The sequence below is a fragment of the Ascaphus truei genome, chromosome 4, assembly GCF_040206685.1.
Source record: "Ascaphus truei isolate aAscTru1 chromosome 4, aAscTru1.hap1, whole genome shotgun sequence".
Lineage (NCBI taxonomy): Eukaryota > Metazoa > Chordata > Amphibia > Anura > Ascaphidae > Ascaphus > Ascaphus truei.
In genome coordinates this window covers 384,975,626-384,986,943 of record NC_134486.1, presented here as the reverse complement: position 1 = coordinate 384,986,943, position 11,318 = coordinate 384,975,626, and the positions used below count along the sequence as shown (strand labels likewise).

Sequence of the window (11,318 nt, the reverse complement as noted above, 5' to 3'; positions counted from 1 at the left end):
TTATCTTCGATTTGTCCTACTATTGAAAAAACTTCAGTTAAAAACGATAATGTCTGGTCAATTTGCTTCTAGCACTATTGTGTGGAATTATACAAGCCAATAAATAAGCTTAGTTTCCGCTAACAGTCGAGGCAAAAGTGTTGTTCAGAAACGCTGCTATTGTCTGTCACAGTTATCAGGCACTGTCTTGGAGTTAAAAAAAAATGTAAATACTGAATGCCACTTCAACTCTCACATTATTGCGACTTGAAATTTGGTTAGAATAATATCACAAACTGTGAAAAACACTTCCATGTAACAATCTTATTTGCAACAAACAGTCCAAAATTTGTAAAACAAAAAACAACACACAAAACATATTGTTCTCAAGAAGGAAATGCATCACATGGTATACCAACCAATCAGATTGATAGATATACCATGTGATGCCTTTCCTTTTGACGTCATCAAAAATGGAGAAAAGATAGCCAATCAGATAGCATGCCTCCCTCGCTTTTTGATGATGTCAAAAAGGAAAGGCAACACATGATACACCAACCAATCGGATTGGTATATATATACACTCTGTGATGGCTGCCATTTTTTTGTGATGGGATGAAGTGATGTCATCTTAAAGGGAGGGAAGCATATACTAACTGTCCCGTCTAATTTGAGCCCAATAAGATGTCGGGGCAACATCTCCGACCCCTTTTGGATTACACAGAAGGAAAGACAGAAGGAAAGAAGGAAGGAAAGAACTTACCAGAGACGTCTCTTCAATCAACAGATGATCGTGGACTTCTGCATTGTATTTATTTTTTATAGAATTGCACTGTAATGGTTTTTGGATGGGGGGAAAAGCTATTAGCCATCTTTGGCTAAAAGCACTTTTACCCATTCCGGTGTAGTGTTGTTAGTACAGGGGGGGGGAGGGTGAAGGTGGTAGTTGCCCCAGGGTGGATGTTTAGGCCTTGTGGGAGGGCAGCACGAGGGGTTAACCCCTTCATTACCTTAGCGGTTATAACCGCTAAGGTAATCAACGTGTTAACTTCTACTGCCACCCTCCCGCAAGGCCTAAACAACCACATTGGGGCAACTACAAGCTTCACTCACCCCCTGTACCAACAACAAAGCAGTGCCTGCTATTTAACCCCTTCATTGCCTTAGGAAATGGCCGCAAATGTAATGAAACTATCTGTAATTTTATTTTTATTACATACAGTAGAACTGAAATAAATATGCTGGTCAGCTTCAGAGCCCCAGAGAACCCCGGGGACACCCGTAGACCCCCCAGTATCAATCCTATGAAGTAAAAATAAAAGAAACTCCTTGATATGCAAATTGCAATTCTGATCTCGCCACCCTTTAGATTGCGAGAAAAGAATGCATGTTTTTGTAGTACTATATGTATATCGGAGTTTAGTGAATAGCAGTTGCTGGCAAAAAATGCGAGTTTGAGCATTTTTTCAACTACTGCACTGCTTGTTATAGCTAGAGTTTTTTTATAGCTGGTTAAAAAGAGGTTTTAGGGCGATATTGCCCTGTTATCAAAGCTTTGTGAATATCTGCACATGCAATATCGCTCTAAGAGAACATCTAAATTGCATTAATGCACTTATCAAAGTTTAGTGAATAAGCCACATGGAGTCTGATCGTGTATGTACATCTACATTGATGTACCTACTATATTCGAATGTACAGGCAGTCCTCGTTTTACAACGCTTCGCTTTACAACGATTGGCTTATCCAAAGCTATGCAATGAATACCTATATTCATTTATACAATGCCAATATGGCTAATCCAACGCTCTTACGACGCTTTGCAATGTTGTGTATGTGTGATTATATATACACATTCACATAAACAACGTTGCAAAGCGTCGTAAGAGCGTATATATATAATGAACAAACAATAATAAAGTCCCCAGCGCTAAAGTCCAAGATACCGTGATCTTTTAAGGCAGTCTCTGGTCTTTAAGATGGTAGTTGGGCTTTGGTATAGATGCTCCAGATGGGATAATGTCCTTGATGTAGATGGATACACCGTCTGGAATAACAGATAAAAGACACACCTGATTGCGCAGCGTATTTCAGCAATCAGAGCCCTATCTGAGACTGAGAAGAATCCTACTCACATAATAGACACCAATAAGTTCAGTTGAGAGGATCTGTGCTTGCTCCCCTTCTCCTCCGCTCCTCACACGAACCCCACGTGGAGACTGCTTACTGGAGGCGACCTCAATCCTCAATGGCGTCAGGGATGATCTCGTTGCGGCACCCCACCGATATGTGACAGGAATAGGCACAATATAGTGTAGTATGAAGTGACCTTTATTATCTAAAACACTACAAAGAGTATTAAAATACACTCACATGGTGCAATGGTGGATCGTATTGCTCAAAATGCCGTCCGCAGCTTGCAATTCCTCACGCCACGACGGAGAGGATCACTGCACAATGACACGCTGTCGACTAGGCGTGTGACGTCAGTGCTGCTGGAAACTCTCCCTGGAGCCGGACTACGGATGCTGGGATGGCTCAAAGGACTAAGCTCCTCCTCCCTACGCGTTTCGTGACACGTGGTCACTTCGTCAGGGGATGGTGGAGCTTAGTTCGTGATACCTTATATACAAACCCAAATGGAGAGATCCTCCTACTGGGGGTGGGGCTTAGCTGTAATGTTTAACCAAGGAGGGATCAGCTCAGATACTAACTGCATGATCAGGGTTGTTTCCTTGACATTGACATGCGCATGCACTCACATGATTTAAGGAAAAGGCAAGAGTTATATGATATGGGAGCAATACTTACAAGTAATGAAATAAAAACAAATAAAATGATAATACTCACATATAAACGGCCATGGGTTACCATGGTACAATATACATGATACATAGAAAATGCAATTCATAAATGCTTTACTAAAATATCCCACTACACTGGACTGGAATAAACTTAAGAGTCCCTCAAAAAGGCTGCAAGGTCAAATTCAATATTGAGGCCTAGGTGGGTCAAGGTCTTGAGTGTGTATATCCAATAACTTTCTCTTTTGGAGACTGTATTGAGCCTGTCCCCCCCCATGCCAGCTACTTTTTGGATTATCAATCCCTACACATATTAGCCCTTCTGGACTCTGGTGATGATGTTGTCTGAAATGATTTGAGACACTATGTGTCTCGAGGCCCCTCTTAATGTTGTAAATGTGTTCTGCGAACCGCCGTTTGAGGGGTCTCCCCGTGCGGCCCACATATTGTAGGCCGCACGGGCATTCCAGCAAATAGACGCAGAAGTTGGTTTTACAATTGATGAAAGTTTTGATGTTAAAACTTTTTCCTGTCACATTAGATTTAAAAGTCTTTGTTTTTTTGCTGTGTTTACATCCGATGCAGCTATGACATGTGTAGTAGCCTTTAAGATCATTTAACCATGTGACATGGTGATCTCTTAGGCCATCTAACGGACAGCTAGGTGATAAGGAGGATTTTAAATTCTTTGCTCTTTTAATCACTATTTTAGGTTTATCGGGTAGGATACTTTTGAGGATTGGATCTCTTTGGAGAATACCCCAATGTTTGATCAGCGTCTTGGATATAACTGGAGCTATACCACTATACTGTGTGATGAAAAACGGAAACTGGGCCGGACCATTCCCAGTCATCTGTCCCTTTCCACACAGCAAGGACGCTCTGTCGATTTCATTGACCTCTTTGATCGCAAGATCCAATTCCTGAGTTTTATACTCCCGTTCAATGAATTTAGTTTTCAACTCCCTAATTTGTTGTTGGTAAACAGAGCTTTCCGAACAGTTCCTCTTAATTCTAAGCGCTTGCCCCTTGGGAATGTTATGCAGCCAATTGGGGTGGTGATGGCTGGATGCCAATAGGTAAGTGTTGGCATCTACTTCCTTATGGAAGGTTTTGGTGTGAATGATGCCATTCACTACATACAGGGAGAGGTCGAGAAAGTTTATAGAAGTTCTATCCTGACTGAACGTGAACCTAAGATTCCGTGTATTGTCGTTCAAATATAATTTGAATTCCTCAAGTTGGTCCATTGACCCCTTCCAGACACACAGCACATCATCGATATATCTTTTCCAGAGCACCAAGTTTGCACCAAACGGGTTGGAGGACCTGATGTGATCCTCCTCCGAGATGGACATAAACAAGTTGGCATAGCTAGGTGCAAACTTGGTGCCCATGGCAGTGCCGCATGTCTGGAGGAAAAACTTGTGGTCATGACTGAAGAAATTATGCGTCAGAATGAATCTGATTCCATCCAGAATAAAATGTTTCAATTTCTCATCTACTCCAACTTATACTATATAATATTATATTATACTATATAATATATTATTTATTATGTTATATTATATGTATAATACAGTATATACACTATATAATTTATGTGTGTGCTGCATATCTTATTGCCTGCATAAAATATTTGGTGTATTTTAGTGTTAAAAATGCCTTCAGAAACGGAACCTTTCATTTAAACAGTGTTCCTATGGGAAAACGTGTTTCGCTTTACAACGTTTCGCTTTACAACGCCATTTTGAGTAACGCATTGTGTCGGATAACCGAGGACTGCCTGTACAGTGTTTATTACTGTGGTTACCAAATTAATTTTCATTTTTAAAATGTAATTTCTCTGAATTGGTTATAGCAAATTGTCTGAAAATGTAGTACAAGTTGCAAAATAATACATGTAATGTTTCGTATCAAGAATCCGGTCGTTGATGTTTTATTTTTATAGCTCTTCAAATATGCAACAAAAAAAAGGAATTCCAAGACAGTGGCTCACAGATTCTGTTGAAACTTCTAAGTTCGGATAGCAGAAAGGTTCCCACAAATATCATCAGAATCGGTCACAGCGTTTGGCCTGTGAAGACAGACCACACAAACAAAACACAACGAAAGAGGTCCCAAAGTCTAGTAGAAGTCTTCTCATTGCTCGCTCATCCAATAATGTAATAATTTAAATATTACGCAACCACATGCAAGTACAATATTATTTAATGTCATATTCCATTATTTTGTTAAACTAAACATGCATTTGCGCCTCACATTTTGCACATTCACTATACGAAATCACTGGAACAAAAAAAAATTCACAACAAAACCTAAGTCAATCCCAATGTGTTAATTTCAATGTAACTTTTAACATGTTTAGTAGATCCCTTACATTCCTTGAAGACTTACTTATTTAATAAGCACTTATGATTTTATTTACGTTAATGTACTGTGTTAAATGGGTCAATTTCTATTCCGTGTTACCTGCGCTGGGAGTATTAGCCATAACTACCGGGATGTAATATACAGCAAAAAGAAGAGAAAGATCCAGATACAGTAAGTCAGCACTCTTATACCCCCAATGGTAGTAGCAGTAGGTGAGTAGTAAATGAGTAGAAAATAAGAATGAGTAAATTCTCTTCTTTTTGCTAAAATTACAATTTATCGGAGGGAGCACCTACCCCTTATCAAAAATATACATAAATTATTCATATAAGCTAAGAAAGGGTTCCCCCCCCCCCCCCAATTCCTGGTGTCGGCTCCTTGTGACTTTGGGCAAGTCATTTTATCTCCCTGTGCCTCAGGCACCAAAAACATAGTTTGTAAGCTCCACGGTGCAGTGCCTGCAAAATGTCTCTGTAAAGCACTACGTAAATTAGCAGCGCTATACAAGAACACATGATTCTTATTATTATACAGTGTTATGTAAAATACAGTAATGAACAAGGTGCATCATGGGGTAATATTTTTTTTCCTTTTGTATGCATTTATATGCGCTGGGAAGAGTTAAACAAAAATGGAAAGGAATGGAGGACTTTTCACCCCCACACGTTTATCTTCTGTCTCATACTGTTTTGGTTTTCTGTGCATTACAAGGTATATCAAGTAGAAAGAGACGAGGAGAAGGTTTCCATTTACTTAACGCCCTGACTTCTTTCTTTTCATATTCCATACGTCGCTTTTGCTCCTTAATGGTATATGGGACACTGAGGGTATAAGCAGAAGAGGGCTCAGAGTTAGCAGTCAGTTTTACATCTTATTATTCTGACGTCAAGACTAGGGAGGTCGTGTATAAACATTTGATCTATTGTTTGAGAAACTCTCAAGTTGGGCCACAAAAATACCTACAGTACCAGGAGTGTTAAAAAAAATTAAACTTGACAGTAGCGGCAGAAATTAAAGTATATATACTGAGACTAAATAAAAGAACATTCTAAAATTTACAAATAGAAGAAAATATTTAAAAAAATCAGTTGTGGGCACATTCTGTCTGTCTCAGGCAGATCCATAAACCCGCCTTTCCCCATAGTCACGTAGCATACAATGCTTTCACTGCAGCCAGGGATTCTGGGTACTGACATGCAAATGAGCACGTACAGTGCATCACTTTTTGCTTCACATCCATACTAACATGGGACCCTTATAAGCTTATGCCTGCTGTTTTACACAGTTTTTACATTACATTTAAATTGTTTCAATCAGGTATTCTGCATTTAAAACAGCAAATTAAGAGTCATACAGCATATTTGAAGTCACATAATGACCATACACAGGATGCAGATGTAGCCAGACTACCGGCACCGTGCCGTTTGCGCCGCCGAAAACAGAAAGGATTAACTTTCCGGGAGAAGGGGTGGGAGGGGGGCTGGGTGTGTGTCCATACTTTGCTGGCTTCAGTACAATAACCCCCAGGGACTGGCCAGGATATTTAACACTGTCCAAACCCTTTGATGATGTAGATGACCGAATATGGTCCTACAGTATTCCCCCTCATCATGTAGCTGCCCATACTTGGTCATCTACGTCATGAGGGGGTTGGACAGCCTTGAAGCAGGGAGAATGTGCCAGCAACTGCTGTGAAGACAGCTCGTGGAGCACAGGAGCTCAGGTATGTGGAACCCCCAAACCTTCTGTCCGTTCACTCCAGGACCAACCAGAGATCAGGTATGGGGGTTATTGGACAAGCGGAGCATTAATGCTGCAGGGGGTTCCATTCAGAACCCCACCGCGTTAATCTTCCCAGACCACCATAGACACTGTCCCCAGCACCTCGGACTTTTGCTGTTTTTTTCACGGTGCCAGGGACAGTAAGTCTGGCTACATATCTATATGAAGCATTGTGGTAGAAATCCCTGGATTCCAGCGGTGCACAGCTTGGTAGATTCAAGAAATACCAAGCTGTGCACCGCTGGAATCCAGGGATTTCTACCACGAACTTTGAATATGGAGCGTTGATGCACGCAACCAAGGAAGCAGACCTCAGTGAGTATTGTTTTTCTCCCCAGGGAGAATTGATGACCGGTAACAGCGCTGCAGCTATAGTGACCTGCATGGCACTATTCCACACACCCATGGTATGTTATACCTTTATTACATCTCCTTATCAATACATATGGATCATCTCACTTGATTAGTGGATTTATCAGTGGTTGTGGTATTGCGCTGCTTACACATAGCACTGGGTCCAATATCTCACTGTATGGTTTAACTGGCTTCATACACATATGGACTGTCATTATACATATGACTGGAGTTTGGAATTGGATTGAGCACTGTTATTGGGACCTATGCCCCAAACCATCGATTATATGAAGCTTTGTTTTACTTTTTAGCACTAACATCTTGATTGACAAAAAAATAAATCAAGTATAATCTTAGTAAATAAGCTAAAAAATGTTTGTTCCCATATAAACATATTTGGATAAACCCAGTGTATAGCTGCAAAACCAATGCCTAATGTATGAAATAAACCCTTGTGAAAATAAATTGATTTTACTTTAATAATCCTAATGCTGTTTTCCTACTAGGTTTGTTGCTGGGGAATTAACTAGACATGCCCAATAGATAAGAATGGAGCTCCCTCGTAATAGTAGCTCTCAACTTCAACATGGAAACATAATGTTGTGTATTTGTTACATCTTATATCATTGTACAGTACTTTGTTACAAATGGATTCCGAAGTTCATAACAAATATTTGGTAAGTAGGAGGCAAATCCAGTGAATGCATTAAATATGTAGGGAGAAGAATTTGCCTGGTTGTAATAGCTCAGTTTTTGAATTACTGTATGAGAGCAGAGGATATATTGATTTACATTGTTAAAATCTCTGCTATTTAAATATATATATATATATAGTGACAGTCACTGACTCAGTAAGCTGGAATGTAGGATGTGTGTACTTTCCAGCACTAGACCAGTTAACCTACAGTTGGAGAACTGCATACACCTGCAGCCTAATTAAGCAGGATGCCTGAGAGACTGCAGGTTTAAAAAGCAGGAAGTGGCTCACACAATGTGAGCTTGTTTTTCCCCAAGAGGGTGGAACCCCTAGCTGTTGCTCTGGTCCCCCAGTCCTGCGAGGAGCTTTGCTGCTGGGACCCCAACCCAGGATAAAGATAAAGATTGCTGCGAGCTGGACACAGCCTGCTCCCCGGAACCAGCATTCCTGTATGCTATTGGAGCTACAATACAGATAAGACTTTATTGTTAGACTTTATTGTTATATTTTGTGGAGCACATGTTTTGGGCATAACCAGATTAGCTGGCTGCCCTGTTACTAAGGGCTCAAGAAGTTGAGTTAGTTTCCCTAACGGGAATAGGTTTTATTTTCTATCATTTGGTTTCTTAAAGGGACAGTGCACCTGTAATTTATTTGGTTGTGGCTAAAAAAACACTACAGTTTAAAGTTTCCCATCGTGTCTAGCGTCTTACTGACCCCTCCGCGAGGACATCATGCCACAATATATATATATATATATATAACACAATGTAATTGCAAAGGCAATACGTCAATTTAGAAAAAAAGTATATGTAAAATGTCCAAAATAGCGAGACGTGAATGCCCAAAATGTACCAAATTTGAAAACTTGTGTGTTTCCCCCTACCTGCTGATTGGCATAGAAGGGTAGCTGGCTTAGAGGCCAATTCTACAGTAAATGAGCTGAAGCAGACGATCGGGTTGTTATTGAACAAAACTGCACATCGATGTCAATGGGGAATTTCGGTCAAAAAACGGCCCGATCGCCACATACAGAATGAGCACCTTAGTATTCAGAGGCTGTACTTCACTACTTCATTAGCAGCAAATATTTTATACCCTTTATGGAAAAACCTAAAGTATTCTGAACCTTTTTTGTATAGCGTTACCCCCTGGTTAATATTTGAAAAATGGGACACACATGCTACAAGTTTGAATCCATGTTCCTTTATGCCACAATTATTTAAATTTGTCTTCCTACATATTTCTGTTTCTTTCTTATTAAAATCACATCAAATGATAAATATTTGTTAATTTCTTTAGCTTTAGGTTTTAATTCTCGTCGTCCTTTTTTTTTGTTTCTGAATTAATGAACGCTTGTGACAACATTAAGTAAATATACTTAGTATATGAATAAGATTAGTTGTGTGTTGTTTAAAGATATGAACACCTCTCAATTAAAAGAAAGTCAGAACTAAGTTTTATGACAATTTAAAGACGTGCTTAAAAAAATTACAACAAATATTAAGTTCCCTTTTTACTATGTAATGTCATTCCGTAAGAGGGTTTCGTGCGCCGGAAGACAACCAGAAGGTGTCTTATAGCAGAGTAACGATTAGTAAATATGCCCCAAATAATTTTTATGTGTTTTTAATCTATTCTAAGTGATATTATGTTTGGTACAGCTCTAGTTGTCCTATATGAAGCCCCCAAAAAAGCTGTTAACTTCATGACAATGAAAGCCGATGACCACTTACTTTATGGAAATATTCCATGCCAATTCACTGTAATGTATCATCATCTCCAACAAAGGTTCAGCTCATTTAAGGACCAATTTGGCATTAAAAACCATTGCAATACCAAAAATCATTTTGGTGAAAGATAAAAGTCGAATGTTTATTTGGAACATGCACTCACCAGAAGACTTAGTTGTCTGTTGGTGCCCAGGTCCCGCACCCCTACTGTTGGGCACAGAAAAGATCTACAGAAGTGTGTTGGACAGGCACTCAAAAAAGTTAAATCAACAAGTACATTTATGCAAAACTGATTCATTTTATATATTTCCAATAATAACAAAAAAAACAGCATCATCAAAAAAATAGTGAATTGATACAAAATTCCTACAGTCAATAGCATACAATATCAACGTTGGCATTTCAGGGTCCCTGACCCTTTCTTCAGTTTTCTGAAGAAAGCTTCTTTTTTGAGTGCCTGTCCAACACACTTCTTCTGAAAGATAATAGTTGGCCACTGCAAAATGATAGATGAAAATAAGAAAAGATCATCCCAGACGGGGAATGCAAAGAAAAGGTTAAGTAAAGTCAAGTTTCTGATCTTGATTTTGCGGAACACTTACATTAGTCATGAAAATGAAAGGGAAAGCAGCCCATTACATTTAATTGACCTGGCATATGTGCAGTCCATTAGTACTAGCAGGTATGCATAGAACAATTGAGGAAGAATAGTAATGAAGTTAAAAAAAATCTATTGTTTAGGTAAGGAATTTATAATGTGTTTTAAAATAACATCAATAGTACAATAGTACAAAATAGTTAAAAAATGCAAGCATAATGATAAACTATTGCAAACTTGGCAATACCTTACATACCTTAGTTAATCCATCTACACCAGGAGTGGGCAACTGGTCAGGGTTTCAAGATATCCCTGCATCAGCACAGGTTGCTTAATCAGTCCTTGCTTCAGCACAGGAGGCTCAATCAGTGTCTTTGACTGAGCCATCTGTGCTGAAGCAGGGATATCCAGATCTACACTAATACCTAGTATATCCAAATATATCAATAAATGCTAAACATCATACATACCAAGGTGTTTTGGGCAATTTCTGAAGAGGAATAAATGTATCGGCTTTTGCTTCATATGGTTTCCTGTATGAGAAGACCAAATATCCTAGTTTACAGACAAAGAGGCAATGCCTTATTTATTTCAGTAAAAGAAAAACAATATATATAATTAAATTAAAGAAAAATGTTTGGAACATCAAACGTCTGCTTAGTTGTAAACTAGCCAGATTGTTTCTCACATAAAACTTTTGCAATGTTAGCATTTCCATAATATTGCTCCTTCTATTCACCTAATACAAAGTCCTTATCATGCTGAGGTGTTCACAACAACACACGTTTAGTGCTGATACCGGTACAATAACTAGCATTTTATTTACTGTGGGAAAATTCAGTAGCAGTTCCATGTTATATTTAAGTAGCATAGCTGGACCAGTTTGTTCTTCATGGAAGTACAGTACTGTATGAGAAAACAGCATGTGGATGGCATGTTGGTTTAAACATTTTAATCTGATTGCCATTATTTGGACTCCTGGAAGGAATGTATTTTTC

At 39.0% G+C, this 11,318-nt stretch overlaps 1 protein-coding gene across 2 annotated transcripts in view; it reads right to left on the bottom strand.

Moving 5' to 3' along the window:
- Positions 1 to 4,983: 4,983 nt before the first annotated feature.
- Positions 4,984 to 11,318, bottom strand: part of SPATS1 (spermatogenesis associated serine rich 1) — a 44,522-nt gene continuing 38,187 nt past the window's right edge. For both annotated transcript variants that reach the window (XM_075594853.1, XM_075594854.1), the window contains 2 exons: positions 10,791 to 10,853; positions 4,984 to 5,977 (listed from right to left, as the gene is read on the bottom strand). In XM_075594853.1, the coding sequence (XP_075450968.1) occupies positions 5,836 to 5,977; positions 10,791 to 10,853 (205 nt within the window). In that variant the 3' untranslated portion in view covers positions 4,984 to 5,835. The remainder of the gene's footprint in view (positions 5,978 to 10,790; positions 10,854 to 11,318) is intronic.